General features: G+C 38.2%; 1 protein-coding gene across 2 annotated transcripts in view; it reads right to left on the bottom strand.

Annotated features, from left to right (window-relative positions):
• Positions 1–364: 364 nt before the first annotated feature.
• st3gal2 (ST3 beta-galactoside alpha-2,3-sialyltransferase 2) overlaps positions 365–23,137 on the bottom strand; it is a 28,965-nt gene continuing 6,192 nt past the window's right edge. The window contains exons 2-8 of one of the 2 annotated variants that reach the window (XM_079873713.1): positions 20,005–20,148; positions 13,521–15,391; positions 11,129–11,322; positions 6,708–6,887; positions 5,877–5,922; positions 5,596–5,715; positions 365–4,177 (exon numbers count right to left, since the gene is read on the bottom strand). In XM_079873713.1, coding sequence (XP_079729839.1) covers positions 4,004–4,177; positions 5,596–5,715; positions 5,877–5,922; positions 6,708–6,887; positions 11,129–11,322; positions 13,521–14,000 — 1,194 coding nt within the window. In that variant the 5' untranslated portion in view covers positions 14,001–15,391; positions 20,005–20,148 and the 3' untranslated portion in view covers positions 365–4,003. The remainder of the gene's footprint in view (positions 4,178–5,595; positions 5,716–5,876; positions 5,923–6,707; positions 6,888–11,128; positions 11,323–13,520; positions 15,392–20,004; positions 20,149–23,137) is intronic. The other variant, XM_079873714.1, reaches the window with a different exon arrangement.

The raw sequence follows: 23,137 nt of genomic DNA, 5'->3' as shown, positions 1-23,137 counted from the left end.
AACTTTTTATAAGTTATACAAGATTAGTATTATATATTTTATATATTGAGATCAGTTTAATGTAATTAAAGTAACTTTTTTTTTACAGTGTTGATCCCACACATCCCAGAATTCAACAAATCCATTATTCATTGCTGATGTTTGCGCGTTTTTTAAGCAATATTACAAAAGAATAACGAGATGGACCATGGTTTTGAGGGCATGAGGAAAACGTTTAACGTTTTAACAGAATAAAATGAAACATCTGCATGGGACATTTTTACATGCAAGCTTTTCCATGTAGGAAGTCTCATAGCACACTGGGACATGGATGAAAAAGGATGAAATTGTAATGGTGAAAAAAAAAATCACATATTCTGATAAAAGTACATAAACTTTTATTTCAATCAAATCAAGAGTTTAATACTGAGATTGTAATGAAAATGTACTGCATCAAAGAATCAAAAATGGTTTGCTTGTAAATAAATGTCCAAGCACACAAAAATAAACCATTTTTAAATGCGTTTATTTCTTACAGTAGCATAAAGATTAAAAACAGTCCATAATTACACAAAGACTGCGGTTGTGAAAGGAAAGAAAAAGCACTGAACAATAGACACTATATCAACACTAATGAGAAGTTAATGAAAGCAAACACAGTGGCACAGTGAGGATATGTACAGTCTGTTGAAGGGTTCCATCAAATGAAGAACTGGATTCAACATTATGTGGATAATGGAGTTTGTTCTACTCAAATGGACATATCTAAATACTGTAGCCTCATTTTTAACTTCATCTCAGTTTTTTTTGCTGCCATTTTAATTATTTCTTCAAATCGAAAGGGGAATTTACCATAAAGCCTTTTAAAAATGTCAAGAAAACAAAATGAAACTGCCTTCCTCACTCAACATCTATCCTGGAGGCACAATCATGTGTCTCACAGGCTGTGTAATGTTCATAACATTGACAACTTTGCATCCTTTAATTCTGTAAACAATTCAGCAAAAGATGATATGAAGTCCTAAAAAGCTCTCTCAATGTGACAATAAGGATCCACAAATACCAGTAATTTAGTGCTGAGAACATTGGCAAGAGCATAAAGAGAACAAGCCAATTTCGAATTGATCTCGTCATGCAATTTGGCCACAGACAGAACATTTCAAATGGAGAGAACAGAGAAATAATGTAGTCTTTCATAAATTGTTTGAGGTTTGCCTGAATATCATTCGGCAGGCTACGATGTGGCACAAAAACAAGAAGAGAAACATCCCTCATAGCCCACTAGTAGGATTACTGAATACTGTTAAGAGCAATACAAGAACTTCACGAGCCAGCATTTTTCTTAATCTAAATTTTCTGAACAATACATTTAAAAAAAAAATCAGGATAAGTAATTGGTTAAAAGTCTTTGGTGACCAACTGCACATCTCAATATTCTACCAATAAGATGGCAGCCCATCCTACGTGTCCGTGATATTAGAATTTCACTGTAAAACGCATTATAATAATCCCTCAGAATAGGTCAACTGCAGCACTGTGTATTTAATATTCCCCTGTATATAACCGTCAAAAGACGATTACACTTTATTGGCAATGTATAAAAGCACTTGTGTGCCACAAGTCTAGATTTTCTAAAGGTTCAGGAGACTTTTCCGACGTGAAAGCGAATGCAGGTAGGTAGCTCTTAAAAAATGAAGAGGGGAGAAAGTTTTCAGGTGAGAGAACTTTTCCCACCCTGATCCCGAAGGCACGGCGCTCAGCTTAGTTTAAAGTAGAACAGACAAGAGGATGAGATGGTGGAGCACAGGAGAAGCCGTGAATCGTGTGTGGGTGGAGGACAGCTGGTGGGTAGACGATCCGTGCCCTATTTTAGAGCCCAGATTTGTGCGCACGCGGATGTGTCAATAAATGCTCTGTAAGAAGACTAAAGGAACAATAACATGTGTTTATGCGTCTTATAATGAGGTTAGCGGTGCTCTGGAGAGAGGATGTGTCCAGAAGCGAGGACAAGGCACCCAAGCATGTAACATATGTGCATTTGCACACTGAAATAGCTGATATGTCTACATTTTGAAAAAGAACTACTGCACCTGAAAGTCAAAACTCGGACTAGGCCAAAACAGAAAGCTATACGGACCCCCAAAGGGAAATGGCGATGAGAGAGGGGAAGTAAAATGTATCATATTTCAGTGCTTTTGCGTTCTCTCGAAACCATGCATTCACTTGCAAAATCTCTCTCGCAAAACTTTTGTATTCGCTCGCAGAACCTCTGCATCCCTTTTTGTTTGCTCACCAAGACATCAAAAGTTTTGAGCGTGAATGCAAAGTTTCTCTGGGAACGCAAACAGTCTACAAGCTAACCCAACATTTTCAAGCTAATGCAAAATGTATCGGGTCAACACACAAAATTTGCAAAAGATAACTAAAGCATTGAAATAATTATCCTCCCATCTCATTTCCCCCCCATCACCATGTCCTTTAGGGCCTCCGTAGAAAACACTTGGCGTTCACATGGATCTTTCTTGTTATCCTTTGTCTTAAAAATGTATAAATGTAATAAATTACACAAGTAAAAACTATACAAATAAACAAATCACCTATTTTTGATGGTAAATGACTGAACAGCAGCAAAGGAGTGTCTACATGCTTTCAAGAAAACATTTATCAATGAGATCCATCAATTTTACCAAGATCTGTCAGCTAGTTTTAAATTGTATCGCAATACATCAGGCTTCATAAATGAAAGCTTATATTCAATTTCTCTCAATCTGATGCTTTCTGCAGTTTCTTTCCATCATTTAACACTATTTCAGTAGGTTAGATTTAAGGGAGTATGTGCTGTAGATCAACAACGAAGCGCTACTACTGTTCACAGTGCATCTCTAAAACAATCACCACAGCTGTATTAGCGTTGATTTCTAAATGTACTCCACGTATTTTGAATATATTGCTCATATGTGTTCATACTGGACTGCGTCAGTGGTTTTGAGTATCTGTCCATCCTCCTCAGACCAGAGGAACGATCAGTACTCAAGATTAGCAAAAACAATAAACGAACCAAAAAGCAAAGTTGTTCAGACTGATGCAAGCACACAGTGATAGCAAACTGTTAGCAGGATCATTTCAAACACGAACAACTAAACATAAAATATCTTATAAGACAGAGTAAAGCTTGGTTTATGCCCGGTGACGTGAGGAGTAGTGAAACGACCCGCCATTATGTCCAAGCTTTTAGTTAAAGGGATAGTTCACCTAAAAATTTAAATTCTGTAATTTACTCACCCTCACATCATTCCAAATCTGCCCGGCTTTTTCTTCTATAAAACACAAAAGAGGATGTTTTGATAAATGTCTCTGTGGCATTTTTTTTCTTTCTTCAAATTCAATGGTGCAAAACAACTTTGGACCCCATTGACTTTCATTGACAACAGTTTTTTCTCAAAATATCTTCTTTTGTGTTTTGCTGAAAGAAGTATACCATACAGGTTTGGAACGATATGAGGGAGAGTAAATGATGACAGAATTTTCTTTTTTTGAACTGTCCCTTCAATGAATCACAGAGAACTACCAGAGTACAATGATACACTATGGTGATTGTAGGTCTCACTCATCTATCTTGCCTCGGCGTGAGCACACATAAGAGATAGGCGGGAAAGCGTTCTCGTATCATCACTATTCAACAAAAGTCATAAATATGAGTTTATTCCATTCCCAGCACATATACCTAACATGCTGTTTAGTGGTGAGATATTAGTGTTCCTTTCCAAGTCAAGTTCCTTGTCCCAGTTGAGGTAGGCTTGCAAGGAAAAGCACATTTACTAGCGTCTCCTATCAAAACCACCACATTATGGGGGACACTGTCCAGACTCCTTACCACTCAGGACAGCACAGAATGGTAATAAGATCATGAAACTACTTCTTGATCACGTTTAACAGGCACACTAAGTGTGTCAAGTGGATAATGGGTGGTTTTGTTTATGGTAGTCCATCAGTTGGTCCATTTCTTTGCACCTGGTGCCCAGATTCACTTTCCAGGAAACACTGAGATCTTGCCAGCCTTGGCCAGCTTGTCGATGATCTGGGCCTCGTAGTCTGCATCATGGACACCTGTTTTACGAAACTCTCCAGAATAGCGGTTCTGCTCCCAATAGTGGTGCCAGTTTCCCCGACTGTCCGCCCCAAAACCAAATACATTCACCTATAGAGTCAAGAGGCAGAAATGAATTCACAGTCACTGCTTGGAAATGTAAATAAACCTTAAAATTGTAGAAATTACAGATAAAATTCACATAAAAAATACCGGAAATGTCTTTCTCAAAAACAAAATGAAACATTCATATTTATATGATTTATAATATAATCTTACGTAGTTCACACTACTGTTCATACGATTTTTTCTTTTATTTAACTTGGAAGCATGGAATTGATCATAAGTGACAGTAAAGACATTTCAGTTTCACCATTACAGAAATAAATGACTAAGTAAAATAAATTAAAATAGAAAACTTTGTAAAAGAAAAGTTTGAATAATATTTCACAATATTAGTGTATTTTTGTGAGCATCTTTCAAAAACATTATTTCAAAAACTTTTCAATCGTAGTGTACACACACACACACACACACATACACACACCTGTTCAAATGCATGTTGACAAAAATATCTAATCAGCCAATCACATGGCAGCAACTCACTGCATTTAGGCATGTAGACATGGTCAAGACGATCTGCTGAAGTTAAAACTGAGCATCAGGGCAACAGTAACTCAAATAACCACTCGTTACAACCGAGGTCTGCACAAGAGCATCTCTGAACAGTGAACACGCAACACTTCAAACCTTGAAGCAGATGGGCTACAGCAGCAGAAGAACACACCGGGTGCCAATCCTGTCAGATAAGAACAGGAAACTGAGGCTACAATTCACACAGGCTCACCAATATTGGACAATAGAAGATTGGAAAAATGTTGCCTGGCCGGATGAGTCTCGACTTCTGCTGCGACATTCAGATGGTAGGGTCAGAATTTGGCAAAAACAACATGAAAGCATGGATCCATCCTGCCTTGTATCAACGGTTAAGACTGCTGGTGGTGTAATGGTGTGAAGGATATTTTCTTGGCTCACTTTGGGCCCCCTTAGTACCAATTGAGCATCATTTAAACGCCACAGTCTACCTGAGTATTGTTGCTGTCCATGTCCATCCCTTTATGACCACAGTGTACCCATCTTCTGATGGCTACTTCCAGCTGGATAATGTGACATGTCACAAAGCTCACATCATCTCAAACTGGTTTCTTGAACTTTGCAATGAGTTCACTATACTCAAATGGCCACCGCAGTCACCAGATCTCAATCCAATAGAGCAGCTTTGGGATGCGGTGGAACCGGAGATTCACGTCTCACAGAAAAATCTGCAGCAACTGCGTGATGCTCATGTCAATATGGACTAAAATCTCTGAGGAATGTTTCCAGAACCTTGTTGAATCTGTGCCATGAAGAATTAAGGCAGTTCTGAAGGCAAAAGGGGGTCCAACCCGGTACTAGAAAGGTGTACCTAATAAAGTTACTGGTGAGTGTGTGTGTGTGTGTGTGTGTATCATGCCCCCCTAAGGTCTTACCTCATCACATACATGTAGAGCAAAGAACAGGACGAGCATGCCAGTGGAGGGATAGCGCCCATGATGATGTGTCCAGCGGTCATGGATGTATTTAAAGAAAGCTGGGTTGAAGATCTGAACCTACAGGTTTGATACATATGCAGATTTATAGCAGCACAGAGAAAACAGATAAAGACTCAATGTGAGATTGATAGTGTTCTATTGTTCAGGATCTAAAGAGTGTCTTAATTCAGAGAATATAAATCTTTGAGAGATGGGATGGGAGGATGGGAATATATTACCTTGTCTTTATCCACACGCAGAAACTGCTTCACTGGAGCGTAAGTACTAAGAGAGAGGGAGAGAGAAAGAGAGGGCGATTTGGAAAGATAAAGTTATAAGTCTTCCCACTGACATCTCTTCATCTTTTCATAAAAACCCGGGAGTTGAACTGCTGCTAACTTTCTAGTGTTTTTCAGTGAAGTAGAGAATATTGTTGATAAAGTGCTACGATGTGTGGCAGTGTGTGTGTGCTTTGAATGTTGAATTTATGGGTACAGAACACTGCAGTGTGTTCATAGACAGAATATAATCAATGTCTCATTGGTCATGCTGCAGTTACTACAGCATTCTACAACTCATTTTACTCAAAATGCAGGAATTGACAATCAAATTTTAATTAAATCCACATTGCGCTTGTAAACTGAACTGAAATACTAATTTATTGATGAGATGTCACACTCTTAAAAAAAAAAAAAAAACAGTTTAGGCATTGACAACCAAATTTTCATTAAATCCACATTGCGCTTGTAAACTGAACTGAAATACTAATTTATTGATGAGATGTCACACTCTTAAAAAAAAAAAAGAAAAGAAAAAAACCCGGTTTAGGCATTGACAATCAAATTTTCATTAAATCCACAGTGTCTGAAAACTGAAAAACTCGTTTATCGAAGGGATGTCACATTCTTATGACTTTTTTTTTTTTTTACCATATTAAAATGACATAATATAAATAAAATGAAAAAGGAAAGAAAAAGAAGAAAATAAATGAAAGAAAGAAAAATATTGAATTAAAATGAACTAATAAAAAAAAAAAAGAAACATTTTTGCGTCTGTGTTATTGTGCTCACAAGCGGATCTGGCCGGTGGAGAGAGCACTTGTGATCCACAACAAGTCGAGAGTCTTGAAGGGCACCAGCACAAAGCTCACGTTGGCCGCCAGGTTTTTGGCACTCTCTGGGTACATGAAGTGGTGTGTGGTACGGCTGCCGGCATCCTCTTCGTACCCTACAGTGGGGGCCAGGTTCATCCTGGAACACACAGATCCAATTGAATTAGACCGTGAAAACCCTCTCTATTTTTCACTGAAACAAGCCATATTACTTTGGCATTTCATTATTTTCCCCATGATAGAGTGAAATGAGCATTCAGGTTGAAAAAAGCATGAAAACCTCACCACTCATTGTAATTGCATAGAAAAGAGTAATCAGGACATTATTAAAAATTCTCCTTTTGTGTTCCACAGAAGAAGAAAAACATGACAGGGTCTCTGCAGAGTTGATAAAATCAAATAAATGTAAGTCTTTTTAAGACCTGCATAAATAAAATGAGTAACCATGTATCTCAGCTTATCTTAATTAAACGGGCTGCAGCACATATTCAACTTCAAAAGAGGGAAAGAGCGAATTTAAGACATGTTTTATTCGATACTGTACATGAGTACTGAAATTGGTTCATGTCATCTCAATACATATGAATTAGAAATCAATCAATATTTTACTGATTCTATAATGCATTTAAAAAGATTTTTGCAGATACTAGTCAAATGTATATACTGAATTTAATGTTGAAATTTTAAATGCCAGATCCAGTTTAATGTGTCACTAAAATACCCAAATAATAATAACATCAGAGAGAGTATTTTATGCATAAAGCAAGACTAAAAAATACAAAACAACAAGAATTTTATTTTGAAATGTGTAGGTTTTTAATTGCAAACATTGTCAGAATTCATCAACGCTAGATCATAAGCAGTAACGGTAGATCATTATTGGCATAATTGAGTGATATTCATTGATTTAGAATTGCTCTAAAACTGCAAACCTGAAGAACATGCAATGGCATGACATTTTCACTTAGACTGTGCGGCGTTCACACATTTATTTAATTAAATCATCACCTTTGAAGTTTAATAATCACATCAGGCCCATCACATCACAGTTCATCCCCAAATTTAAGACCTTGTGATAATTAAGACATTGCTAAACCATTTAGGATATTTAAGACTTTTTATGGCCTTAAATTTGATCAAATTGATTTTAAGACATGAGAATGAGGATGAATAAATGACACAATTTTCATTTTTGGGCGAGCTATTCCTTTAAGAGAGACAGACTGCAAGAGACTAGCAAGATGATGGAGAAAGGGTGGATCAGACGGGAACGCAGACGGGGTCGGTGTCTGTTCAGGAGACACGTCTATTGCGCCAATGGATTTCAGAGCTTTATATTTCACAGCTCATGTCCTCTCAACAAAATGCTCCGATTAGAAGAAAAAAAAAAAAACCTGCTACCATTTCTCATTCTCTATCTGTATCCTACATGTATTCACTCAAATTCAGAGAACTACCTTACATCACCAGGATTTTGTAACATGTAGAATCTCTCAAGCTTGTATTCAGGCAGCAGGAAGCTTTAGATGTAATAGTCCTGGAGATTTTAATGCAAAACAACAAATGTACATGTCCGCCTGTTTCTCTCTTTATCTTCTTAAGACTCAAAGCTTGTCTCAAAGCCAGGGAGATGATTTACCAATCAAATCTCAAGTGCTTTTCTTCTTATATCATCAATCTTTAATAAACACAGGCCAACAAAAAACATGGCTTAAACTGGAAACCACAATACTCATTTAAAATGAAGATTTTTTTTTTTTTAATGAAACCACAAGGAAGGTTTATTATTCTACAGCTTGGTTTTGGCGTTTAGTATTATACATTTGGTGAATTTTTTTTTTTTTTACATAGCATTGGTTTTTCACACCTGCCCTCAAATAATAATTTTACATTAATATAAAAGAAAGTAACAAATAATTATACAGAAAATCCACACCAGTACGTAATATAGAAGTATATACAGAAAATGTGTGATACATGGATGCTACAAGGATGCTAACTGTACCGTTTAATTACCATTAAAAAACCTTTTCAGACAATGCAAACTTATATGGGCCAATAAACATTCGACTGGGGAAGAAAACTCATACCATCTCTTAAACCATCTCTTAAACAGTGTCAAAATGAGAGCAGACAGCAGTTAAACAAATAAAGAGACGAGGAGACAGCTGAAGAAATAGATGGATTTGGAGGAGGACGGGATTAATTTAAGACTTCACTGAAATAGCACCTCAATTTATACCTCCGTCTCTTTCAGCCTCTCCGTCTCTCTGATCTCTACTAAACATACACTGTTCTGTCTCCCGAAGGCCATTATTTTACTCTTTTCTTTAAGCAGCAATACGCACAATCTGCCCTTTTCCATTTTCATTCGACTGAAACCTGAAATTGCAAATGTCAATCCACCATATCTGGCTGTGATCAGTGTCCCAGAAAACAGGACTATTGTTGCATACTAAAACTAAGGTGAATACTCCTGATTCAAAAACATTGCTATAAGATATAAAATAAATACAACTATAAATATATTGATACGGATAAAGATATAGATGTGGCTTTCTTTCATCAAAGGTCTTGCTCTAGCAATGCTCTGCTGATTTCTTATTCCTTAAAAGGTTATGTAATTGTTTTTAGTGTATAATGCCAGAGGCGAGCTAAACAGATGACGACAGCGCTGTGACGTCGAAGTCATTAGTAAACATTGCAAGATGGCTATGGATGAACACCAGTTGTTTGAAATGTCTTTGGCCGCTAGAATGAACGAGTTAGACTTGGATTTTTATCTAAAAGAGGAAAAGAAGACGGTGCTCGAATCGTTCCTTTGCAAGAAGGCCGTTTTTGCTGTTTTGCCGACCGGATACGGCAAGAGTCTAATCTAGCAGTTAGCTCCGCAGGTAGCTAAGCATATGGGGCTTGTTGTGATTGGTCGTAGTGTTATCCAATTGCGTGCAGTGAGATTTTCAATTGCATGCTTGGTGCCGCCCCTCGAACTGGCCGATTTTCATTAGTCGATGCCAGACCATTAATCTTTCAGATTTAGGTCTGGATTTCCAGGCTATCCTAGGCTGAAATTGGGCTGAAATTCAACCTATGTTCTAAATTTGCAAAGGAACTATCGTATTGATCAACCAATAGAAGATGATGGGGGTGTTAAAGGGGTCATATAATGCCATTTTTGTACAAGCTAATATGATTCTTTAGGGTCTAAGTGAAAAGTTTGTAATATACTTTAATTAAAAATTCTCATTAGTATTGTAAGAAAACACTCATTTTACCTGGTCAAAAACAGCTGTTTTCAGCACGCCGTTTAAGTGCATGTGTCTTTAAATGATAATGAGCTTTGCTCACCCCGCCCCTCTGTTCTGTGCATACATCGTTTGCAACACAATAACACAATAACCATAACGCGTTGTTCATTATAAACGTGGGATTATGAATTATATTGAGAACGTCGTACATAGAAAACATGCCATAATGTACCGAGTGTAAACAGCCACATTCATCGTGAAGCGTGCAAGCGATTTGCAAAGATTAATATAAATATAAATATAAAGGTTATAAAATGTTACACTCACTTCTTCTTCTTCTGGAGGTGCAGCAGGAACACGAATAGTTGGTAAGTTACCGATCCTTTTTTCAGGAGCAGCTTCTTAGCAAAACCAGCTTTATACTGACCCTCGTTTGTAAAGCAGTCTGGTGTGTGAAATGATTCGCGCAAACATGAAAGCATTAACGTTGATCGTGGGGAATATTCCCTTCGAAAACAAACTCAGCCACTGCGTCTTCAGCGGTTTGGATTTAGGAACATCAGCATGACTGCTGTGTTCCTTATTACACCCAAGAACAGAACACCACAATTGCTTAGACGCCATTCTGCTCATAGACAGTGCTCCAGCGTAACAACAATGACCGCGCCGGTCCGCACGGACTATGATTGACAGCTCGCTCACGAGCAAGGGCGGGTCTGTGTTGAAACGCTGCTGTCAATCAACAATCGTGGGAGGGGCGTCGATTTTGTGACGTGGGAAAACATAAGAAGATTTAAAAAAAAACACTGAATGGATTTTTATCATTTTATGATGGTTGTGTACAGGCACTGCCAACACACATTTCAGTACAATCAACTTGTAAAAGTGCATGTACCATTATATGACCCCTTTAAGGAAACTTATTTTTGCTAGAAGTAGAGAAATGACATATTTCACCTATAATTATTAAACAAAACAAAAAACTAAACTGAAAGATAATAGTATATAAAAAAAAAACTTTTTAATATTTTGTTTCAAAACCCAATCATAATCTTGAATATGTACTTAGATTCCATTTCGAAAGACTGTTTTCTTTCCCTACTTCTTTTCCCAGAGGCATTTCAAGACTCACCTCATGATGAAGTCGTGGTCATCAATCACTGGACCGTAACCTGCCCCGCGGAGGTTTCCTGAATTCCCCACCACGGCACAGCGCAGACAGCGGGCAGGGTCCCACGAACCGTATGGGGAACGGCCTGGAATGACCTGGAACAGCCTCTGTAGGACTTGCTGGATGTTGTGGGGTTTGAATTGAGGCTGCAACATCTGTACAGGGCCCAGAGGGAAGCGAAGGGAGGGAGGGAGGAAGAAAGAAAGAAACTGACATAAGGTTGGGCAGTTATCTTTTAACTTCAAACCATCTGCACACCTGCCTGTGCACACATGCATACTAAAATAAACATCCAGGCAGCCAATTAGCCACTGTGCCAATAAAGCCCTCTGCGGTGAGGAATGAATACATTTTAAAAAACACGTTCAAGACCAGACCTAAAATCTTTTCTTTTGTATTTTACTGACATCCCTTCATTCTCCGTTTTCTATCCTTTCCTTCTCCTCCTCACTGTCCCCAGTTTGTCATGTCTCTGTTGTAGCTATAATTCTTGGCAGATGTTCTCTGGGTACACCCATCTACATGATGGAAGCCATTGTGTTTAATGTGAGACCAACAGATTTTTTTTTTTAACTGTATTTTTGATCAAATAAATCCATCCTTGGTGAGCAATAAAGACTTTTTTCAAAAACATTTTACAAAAACTTACCAACCCCCAAGATTTTAACCAGTAGTGTAAGTCTTTAAATGTATAGAAGATTTAGGCAAAAATCTGAATTTAAAACTGGAATTGGAATAAAAGGAAGAGGAATTGAATTAATTGCTATTCAAAAACTTTGACTAATTTCATTAGTCCAACAAAAGCTTCATGACTAAACAAATTACACAATTCATTTTGAGTAATTATGCCCATTATACTCTGATTAGACATTTTCTGAAGTTCAGTAAATCCAAAAATTCCAATATTGCCAAATTTCTCATCTTTGATCACCAAAATGACATATTTAAATGTTTTTTCCTTGATGCCTTAAAATAGCTTGAATGGCTTTAGTATATGCGGTTCTATGAATATGCAAATTAACCCCGCCTCCACTCACTCACACCAGCTCAGAGATCCACTCGTTGAACGATCACATGTTGACGTGATTGTGTAGTTTGTGACGTCAGAAACAAACACCAGCGATTTCAAACCGCGTTTTTGTCTTTGGTTCATTGCAGTTTAAAGGAGAACTCCGGTCAATTTTAACATTGAGCTCATTTTTGTGTAAATTTGGAGTGCTGTCAATACAGAGAACAACGACAAAAATCGGTGTTGCCTACACCGTGTTATCCTCTTTTTAAAATTTGCACCCTGTTGACTTCAATGGGGCAAGTGATAACCTATGCGCGTGAACTCGACAATCGACTACTGTGGACTTCGACCGAAAACAGGAAGAAAATACAGGTATGTGCGCTGGCTGAAATAACATAATTTTCATTCATATCTTTCACATCTACTGCAGTCAGATTCACCCGTGTTAACTCTAAAGGAATCACTCACAATGGCTGGGCACTCTTAATGACACATCAAGGATGTTAAGAGGCTAAAAGCAGGTTTAAAACTTGCCCCATTGAAGTCAACAGGGTGCAAATTTTAAAAAGAGGATAACACGGTGTAGGCAACACCGATTTTTTTCGTTGTTCTCTGTACTGACAGCACTCCAAATTTACAAAAAAATGAGCTCAATGTTAAAATTGACCGAAGTTCTCCTTTAAAAGAGAAAATACTCAGCAATGGTGCTGACTTACGAATTAGTACATTGTTTGTCTTAAAGCATACTAAAAAAAACCACATACACATATAAACAATATTAAAAGCTTGATTTTCACCACAGGGGGACTTTAGCAGTTTTTATTTTATTGTATTATTATTACCAGTAAGCAAACACCTAGAACAGCATTGTGACAGCATGTTTTTGAAGTGCAAAATCCTGTAGTTTCCATAAGTGCAGGCATTTTCCCAACCCTCATCCCCAAATCTTTCTGCTTCTTTTGCTTAATGCAGTCCTCCACCCTCCCTGCTTTTAATTTACTCAGCGCAAGTATTACAGACTAACATTTTTCAGCTGACACACTTTTCTCAGACATTTCTCATGTTCTCTTGGCTTCGTGTCGCTTAAACATGATGCATAAGCACAACTGCAGACCGCTAACATCTCTCACTAAAAGGAAAGAAGCACAATAAAATAGGTCTCTTTTAATTAAGGACAGTGGGAGTTTTGTAGACTGTTTTGCAGTCATTTCATTTTGTTTTTACCATTTAGTTAATGCATGAGGTCAAAAGCATTTCACGAAATCGAACCACAACAAAGTCTAACCACGTCAAGGGAATGGATTCCTAATATAAAAGCTGCAACTGAGTAAGATCACTTACCACCCACCAGTAGTACACGTCTGAAGGCAGCTGGATGTTGTCCCGAATCCACACAGGCGAGATGTCCGGGTCGTAGTTCTCGTCGAACCAGTCGGAAACGCCTGGGTCGCCCACGCACCGAGAGCAGGCACATGTCTTTTGCTGAGCGCTCTCAGCTGGGATCACTCGGTGGGAACCAGCATAGCTGGGAACTAGCTTAACCCTGCGCGACTCTTCCCATCCTGGGGGTTCAAAGTAAGGCAGGCCGGCTCCTCCTCTCAGGGAGAAGGAGAAGAAGAGCGAGGTGAGGAACAGGAGGGCCAGGGATCCCAAGACCACGCAGACGCGCAGGGAGCATCGCATGCCCCCGCGTTCTCCTGCCGCCACAGCTCCAACGGGCGCCCAGGGCCTCAGCTCACCCGTCCTCGGAGTTCGTGCCCATGTGGCCCATCCCCAGCCCAAGCCCAAGCGTCCCTCTCGCTGCGGAGGCGCAGACGGCATGCGCCCGCCCCACTGCCATGAACCGGCCCCTGCCACCGTGCCCAACCTGGACTCAGTACTACTTGGCGTACTGAGCGACACAAGCTTTAAACCCAAAAGTGTGTGAATCTCACAAAACTGTTCGCCTGTGAACTACCACTGCTGATCCGCCGTCTGTCTGTCTTCTCTTTCAACGTGTCACCGCTGCCGTGGAGCCTTTTACCGCTCTTTATTTTCGATCTCTTCCCCCTATGGGATCTCCTCCAGCTCTCTCTTTCACGCTTCTGAACTGTCACGGTTCAAACAAACACCAGTCTTTCGCCTCTAAAAAATCAGTCTGCTTGTAGGCGTGTGTGTGATCTGCTCTATTCTCCTTGCAGTGACAGTTGGAAGAATAGCCCTCTCTGCGGTTTTGACATCTCAGTGCCAGACAAGATAGGCTGTCATCCGTGTCTGTTCCATTACAGTCCTCTATGAGTCCAAATTTGTCACTGTAATTTGGTTTGACCGCGTCCTTACGCTCTGTCTACCGAGCCACCGTGCTGAACTTCACAGCCAGAGGAGGAAAAGGGTGGAGTTTTCTCACAGACTTGTAATGAAGTTCTTTTGCAGACATCTTGAATAGCTTTATGTTATCCAACACTCTAAACTCTTTCCGTCTCATTCATTTCGTTGTAGTCGCGTATCCTGCAAATTATTTTAAGTGCAGAGACATGCCGCCGCATTTGTCTTGATCATTGGTCTTTGTTATGTCTTCAATGAAACAGATTCAACTTTGAGCTTTCAATTCGTGTCTGGAAAACAGCAGTGGGGTTTGAACATTCCAGTCTAACTGAGCACTTTAGGACATTCTACATCATAGTTTGATAAGTTGAGCACTTTGACTCTCTCCAGGTCAGTGGATGATAAAAATGAACCGAATAAAAAAATGGAGTAAAAGATGGCAACAAAGACGATTAAAAGAATCTAATGGCTCAAGAACAAAAAAGGGATTTGAGAGCCAAGGAGCTGGATTATAGAAAAAGGCAAACAACAAAATGCCATCAGATTTTCTTCTAACACTGCAGTTGTCTAGCAGCTAGAGGAGTACGTGATCAGTCGAGTGCCTGCGAACGTGTGTTGTGTCGCAGGACTCGCCTGCCAATTTCACGATGACAGCTTTTAACGGAATTGGTGAGGTGGAGAACTCGGATTTCAACAAGGCAATGTGCCCTGACCTGCTGTTGTCCTGTAATCTCCAAATCTATAATCTCTGGGATGCTGCTGGCCCACCTGTGTGATCTCTCTTTCTCTTTGCCAGTTTGCTGCCGAGAAAACCCGTCAGTCGTCGAGGGTGCAGTGCATCAGAATCATAGTGGAATCCAGATGCTGTTGTCTTCAGCTGCTCTTCTTGATTTAGGGCGACCTTCCAACTACAGGGTAACAGACAGACGGAGAAGTGCAGAATTATGTAGTGCATATCAAGACAGGGATGCAATTCATAATGTTATTATTTTAAGATGTGTAGATTTTTTTTTTTTAGTTGCACAAATTCTAAGACAGATTTTCATATTCAAACTTTCAGAAAACTGCCAAAAAATAGCAGATTATTGGCAAGCAAACACAGTTACATGCCAAAATGTGATTTGCTCCAGAGACATTTTTCTACATTTATTACAAATTACAACAATATGACTGAAATGTACACAGAAAAATAAAGCAGTGTTTTGAAAAAAACATTTAATGTATGTTGTGGTTTTTCAACATACCACAAATGTTTCTACAAATGTTCAGGGGGTCTGAGACACACTGAAAGGATTTAGAAAAACGTAAAACTAAAGAAAAAGTTATGGCAAAATTAATATGAAAATTTTCTGCACTATTCCTAAGGTTCCTAACAATTTCTGTCGATATGAACTCCTTTGTATAAAAAACAAAACAAATGTAATTGAATCACAAGATTACAATCAAGAGCTGCTGTCAATGCTACAAACCAAATACTAAGAATACTAAGAAATTAATTTAAATTTTTCAATCCAACGGCAGTCAAATTTAACCCTGATAAAACAATTTGCAAATAAAAATAGTGTATCAAATTAGAAAACAATACAAAATAAATGAATTTTCACAAGTGGTCTCAGATTTTTGCTGCCACTATGAGGAAAAAAAGAAAAGCATGGTAATGCATTACCTGTCATAATGCACCAAAAGTTGCAGCTCAGAAATCCTTAAGGTTTCTGCCTTCAACTCAGATTTTATTTATCCAATCCTTCTTTTTCACTGACTTTTCATTTTCATCATATTCACTGATATCTGTCCCTCACACAAATTTTGTGAAGACACCACAGTTGAAGTGTTTCTATCTTTGGGGCTCTCATGTGACCACTGATTTATGTTGAATATTCTCTGTAGAGCATCTGCTGAGCTAAATTACCAGAGCTGAATATGTGGAGCACAGGCATGGGCATTGACTTCACTGCTCTCACAAAATAACACCAACCAATTTGTGCATGTTTTAACATTAATTTAAATGCATGTATGTAAGAACAGTTTTGACAATAAAAGCAATGCAGGATAATATATTTACACACATCAGTTTGATGCCAACAGTTCAATCGTGTATTTAGAAGAATATATTGAGATTGCATATCAAACAAACAGGTGGCTCGTGCTGTTTTCACCGTGGCTGCAGATTAAATCACGTGCTTGTGATTGCATGCGTGGGTGAGCCGCTAGAGATCACATAATGCTCTCCCTTTCACTCCAATTAGAAAAATGAATTTCAGATTTCATTTTCTACGGCAGAGGTAAATGCCTACTTCTTTGATTGAGACGTTGTCAACCTTAAACGCGCTACTTCTTTTTAGACGCCCACATTATGAAGAGAGAAACAGAACGAGGCTGCGGTGCATGCACAGTCAACAACAGCAATTCAGGTTTTTTTTCTTCTGCTGGTGCAACGGGAGCGCGATCAGGTTTGACGGTCTGAAAAGCATGAACTCGCCCAAGTTTCGACTTTTATGTGGGCTCCCAAACTTTTTCTTCCATTTACTTTTTCGATTTCGAACTCCTTTAGTTTACGTAGCCAACAACGTAATCGTTTGTCGTAGGGCTGGGCGATATGGACCAAAAGTCATATCCCGATATATTTAGGCTGAATATCGATATACGATATATATCCCGATATTTTTTCCGCAAAGTGAGAGCAAATGTTCAGTCAAAGTCAAAGCCAAATATGACATGTTAAAAGTAGTTTTATTGAAACCAGCTATTTCAGTAAACAGTTGCAAAATCAAATGAATAAATAATAAACAGGTTTCTTCACCTTAGGGCTGCACGATTATGACAAAAATCATAATTGCCGATATTGTTATTTGCGATTTATTAATTATGATTATCAAAGTTTACATTGAATATATATAAACAATTTTTTGTCATTTAAAAATATAAAAAATAACAGTGGCATTTTGGGGTTAATATGGAAACGACTGTTACCAGAATACACAATACTAACAATAACTGTTAATGAAACATGGAAACTGCTCCTGGTGAATAGAATGAAAATCATACCTGCATTACTTTTATTTCGTGTAATTTACAACGTAACGGCGTTGCATGCTCGTAGTTTATTTTGCACTTGATCAGTGAGGCGATACAGCGCGCGCCGGCGCATTTGTGCGTGCAATTGAGTGTGCGCTCCGAGCACAGGATAACGGCTGACTGGACAAGAAAGTCCGTTTTTCTGAGGTGAAAGACTTTATTTCAGCGTACACTTATGTCACTGCCTGGTAGTTCTTATTGTGCTGGGGTTTCTGAAGTAGTCATGATTCCCTCTCGTAACATAACATGCTCTAAACACGCACGCAGAGTGGGAAAGGAGGAGCGGAGGCGCGGGGAGCAGAGCGCAAATTTGAACTATATCGATATATGCGATATGGTCTAATTTCATATCGCATTTAAAAATATATCGATATATTTTTTATATCGATATATCACCCAGCCCTAGTTTGTCGTCAGTAAGTGGATGAGTGTGTGCGATTAATATTCGACTTAAAATAATTCGGTCAGTAGGCCTTATGTTCTGAGGGATTAATATTCGACTTTAAAAAAATAATTCGGTCAGTAGTCAGTATAGTTCAGAGGGGCAGTTGGTTGCAGTTCGAGTTAGCCTATACTTTTAGTTTTAAACTAAACAAATTAGGCTAACGATTTTTAGAGTATAGAAACAGCGAAAGAGGGTGCATGCAGTCATTTAACGCTGCTATAGCATTAGCAATTCCAGTTTAATAATGTTTATTTCTGCTACACCCGTCATTCTGCTGCTGATTACTTGCCAGTAATCACGGGAGCGCGATCAGGTTTGACGTTCTGAAAGGCATGAAAGTGCCCAAACTTTTACTTTTATGTGGGATTACGTAAACTTTTTGTTACATTTATTTCGAAATTCGAACTCCTTTAGTTTATGTACAAATAATAAGCTAAAATTAAAATGTAGTCGTCAGTGAGTAGATGCGTGTAGTGTGCGGTTATTTAATGACATTCGACTTATTAAAGTGGTGGTTGATTATGATTTCACTTTTTTAACTTTAGTTAGTGTGCAATGCTGCTGTTTGTGCATAAACAACATCTGGAACCTTACAATGCTCAAAGTTCAAAGCAAAGGGAGATATTTGATTTTAAATAAATTACTTTTTAAGGAGGACAACAAACGGCTGGTAGGGACTTCACATAAACCCCGCCCCCTGAACACAATTTATAGATTATCAAGACAGAATATGTTACTCAATGACTATAAGATAACTACACATACGCTACATAAATTCATTTACTAACCGTTAAGAAATGTCCTGTTGCATTCTACATGTTGTCACTTCTTCTTGATTCTCTCCATCATTGTCTGAGTCCGATTTGAACATAAAAGGCTAAAAGTGTTTGAAATTTTCAGTGCATGTCTATTTGAGTGCAAGCTGTTGAAGCTCCGCCCCCTGTGCCAGGAGCAGCAGCTCATTTGCATTTAAAGGAACAGACACAAAACGGTGTGGTTTTGCTCACCCTCAAAAAGTGTATTTTAACAATTTTAGCAATTTTAACATGCTATTTAAAAATATCTGGGGTATTTTGAGCTAAAACTTCACAGACACTCTGGGGACAGACTTATTTTACATCTTGTAAAAAGGGCATTATACCACCCCTTTAAAAATAATTCTGTCAGTAATGTTCTGGGGCAGTGGTTTGGTTCGTGTTAGTTTTAAAGTAAACAAATTACTATTTTTTAAAATATAGTTTGGATGTGTACATTTATCAGAACATGACAAATAATCAGTACTCGTGGTTTGATGGCCAGTGAAAACTTATAACAAACTGTAGGCTAACTTTTATTAAACTTTTGTGGTTACTGAAAATTTTAGTGAAAAATAATCATAATTAATAATAGTTAGTTAATAATAATTGGCTAATAGTTTATTTATTATTTCATTTTTCTATATTCATTTCAATTTCTATACATGCCAATGTAACCAATGTAAAAACGGCATGAGAGTTTTATGACCAGCAAATAAGTATGATGCACTGTCTAAAAAAAAGTATGGAAATCAGTAGAATATAAAATCTCAAATGAAAGGCAAAATCCTCTTAAAGCAGAATTATGCTCCCTGTCTATTCAATTCATGCTTCATTTTCTCACCAAGCATCGCATCCTCTACAGTCTACCCCCATCCAATATCTCAAAATGACAGTCTTCTCATTTATAAAGCCATCAACACACATTGCTTGCTAGACTCACAACAAACAGGCAGTTGAGATATGGAACCACTATTTCCATATTCTCTTTTAGTCCGCACATCTAAACATGAACTGCTACAGATATTGCTTTCACAGTTGTGCTCAACATATTAACACTCATTCTTGACTCGACACATATACATATGACACATGCTTGTAATACGTTCTCAAAGATCAATTCAGGCAGAGAACACGAATATCAATTTTTCCATTTCTTCCTCCTTCAAACTCTGACACAGGTATTACACACAAAACATCCACTGACCTTAGCTTACCCTTTCTTTCCCTCTCTCTTTTGTTGTTCAGTCGCTTTTAGTGGGTCTTGACCAATGTGCCTGATCAGCAAGGGTGAGCCGAGCACTGTAGAGTGGGTGTCTGAGTTGCCTTGGCAACGAAACCTCACAGCTGGCTGCAATGGAAATGTAATTGAAAGAGAAGAGCAGACATTCACATACTGGGTGGGCTTGCATTCTCTCCGACTCACATGCTGGACAGGTTGTTCTCAAATATTCAACAGTCAATGCTCCAACTTTGCGCTATTATCAGATTGGATGGAAGCAGGGAGGAAAAACGATGCCTGTCCAGTGACTCTAGGGTTAACATACTGTCAAACCGTGCACTCTCTCTAGGCTGAGGATTAATCTAATCATAAAATAGTAATTTTCAGCGGCTTGGCCCTAAGGCTTAATCTAATTTCATGTTTAATGGATTAAACCCTTTTAAAGATGGATACATTATTGCTTGTTAGACCTCTCTTGGGAAAAAAGTATGATTATCGTGTCTTTTTTTTTTTCCATTTAAAAATGTAGACTAAATTTATGATTTAGCTATTTCAATCAACATTTTCTTCCAAGGTGATCTGGTGTCAGTGGAATGTGTTTTCAGAAGCCTTTGTTGAATGATTCTGTTCAGTCGACATTTTGAAACTATAACTGTGAGAGGAATAGAATTTAATTCTTGGAAATGTGGCCTAATAATAAATGGGGCATCATGCTGTTAGTGCCATTGCACGTTATCAATCACAAAGACATTCTTCAGATAAATAATCCAAAACTGAGGTCATGATAGTCATTTACAGAGTTCATATACTTAACTTAATTCGCAGATGTGTTGTAAAATGAAACTTTTTTTTTTATTTTTATTTTTATTTTTTTAACAAGGCTAGTCCCATGGGCGTCAGTTTGGTTTGAAATGTGCTGGGGACAGAGACGCATTCGGAAGTGCATTTTCAGAAGTGCTGGGTACAATGACACATTCTTTTTTTTTTACTCTTTCGCGGAGGTCATGTTTTGAAAGACAATGTCCTGTAGCTTACTAATGTAAAAAAATAAAAATGTATACAAAAATGTGATGATGTACGACTCGTTTTATGAAGAAGAAAGCCTTAAGTTTTCAAAAAGCAATAGACATATGACCCACTATTCTGCTTCATAAGTACCATGTTGACAATATGACATGACGTGGTTTAATGTACCTAAGGGACTGTTAGTTTTTTATTTAAGGGGCTACCGGAGGAGTTTTGAGATCTATAGTCAAAATAGACTTGACCCTCCCTTCGCCAGCAATAACTTTTTCTATGACCCTCCAAAATGATAGTGAAAAAAGGCATGACCCTCCCCGATAATTTATTGATTACTTCTGTACTGGTTTGCGCTTGGCATGTTCAAATAGCCATTGTTTTTTTACAACCATGACCAACGACTTAAACTCTGCTTTCTCATCTTACTAGGGCTGTAACAGACCAAACCCACGATTCGGTTCGTATCACGATTTTTGATTTTTGATTTGGAAAAAAAACTCCATGTTTTCGGTGCTGATGCGTGGTGACGCGTTCATGTAACGTGTAAGGGTGGCGCTGCCAATAAAGCACCTAAAAACTGTCACAAAGAACTGGCAAAAGTAATGATTATAAATATGTCAAATATAGCAAGGAGACATTTTAAATGCTTACTAATAAATAAGTGTTTTCTGTCAGTGTCGGCTGCAAAGATGAAGTTGACTATGCTTGACTCGTGATCTTCGCAGTAGTGAACGCACCCAGAGAGAAATGCACATTTCATACGGATTACAAGCAGAGAGCAGAGCAGTCTGTTTTCTTTCGTTTTGAATTGTTCTGTTTAAAAGTAGACATTTCAAGCTTTCTATATATGTCTCAGGTCTGTGAGGCAAGTAGGCTACCTTATACGCTGAGTTTCGGTTCATTTATGAGACGAGCTCCAGTTCACGCGCCGGCGCCTCCGTGTCGTAATTATCTATTGTCTGCTATATTTATTATATATATCCTTATTTATTAAATCCAGGCAATTGGTTCATGAAACACTAATTAAAATTAAGATACAATTAATACAAAAAGAAATTCACTTTAAAGAAAGGCAGCTGTTCTGTTTGAGGCCTCTGTGAAAGTTTTAAAGCAGTATTTTAGTGCCGCTTTCAGAGCGGTCACATCCGTAACTGAGAACTGATAAGTTGTTTTTTCCCTCATAAATGCGAAAACGAAAAATAAAATAAAATTAATATTATAATGGATTTTTGTTGGGTCAGACTGGATGACCCAAAAAAAACATGACCCTCCCTATTTTCCTCCGGTGGTCCATTCCATAAATACCGAACGGTCCCTAAACAATGATTACCAAATTTCTCTCTCATACTGCTCCTCATAACCACTGAAAACGGTAAAAAAATATTATGGACGTTATCTAACATTAAGCGTTTCTGCTTCACATTTTCAGCAGGGCAGCGGAGCGGCTGTGGGTTGACTCCCCACGGTTCTCATGGGCTTTAAACCATAAAGCTTTTTCACGTTAGGACTTAATGTACCTAAACAACGATAACCAAATTTCTCTCTCATAATGCTCCTCATAACCACTGAAAACTGTAAAAAAAAAATCTGACCCAAAGTCCAATTATTATGGACGTTAAGTTAAAAGTGGTGGGTACAAAATGACTCATGACGAAATCTGGTGGGTACGCGTACCCACCATCCCCACCGAAATCGACGCCTATGGCTAGTCCTAGTTTGCATCACAGTCACACTAATCACAAAACTATAACCTTTCACATCAAGCCCTTAAACCAACTAAATGATGGAAAAACAAGTAAAAAATGCCTACATCTCTAATCAAATTCAAGTCTCAATTTCATTTTATGTAGCCTACAGCTTCAGTCATGTTTATTTCCCATTCTGCCTCTCAGAAAATACTGGCTCTCATTTTTATTTCTTTTTCAGTTTCGTCTTATTTTATACTCTCTCAAGGGAAAATTAATTTAGCCTTGTGCACTAAACATGAAAGTAGAACTAGATATAACCTTAGGTGCTATTTTGACTCATCTGAACAAGTTTCTGCCTGATTAACTTAATGTCACAATTATCTTGGGCAAAAAGCTTCAAGTTCTCATCT

This window comes from Squalius cephalus (genome assembly GCF_949319135.1).
Source record: "Squalius cephalus genome assembly, chromosome: 6".
In the NCBI taxonomy this organism is placed as follows: domain Eukaryota; kingdom Metazoa; phylum Chordata; class Actinopteri; order Cypriniformes; family Leuciscidae; genus Squalius; species Squalius cephalus.
Note: the sequence above shows the minus strand (reverse complement) of the source record. Positions and strands in the feature narration are given on the sequence as shown.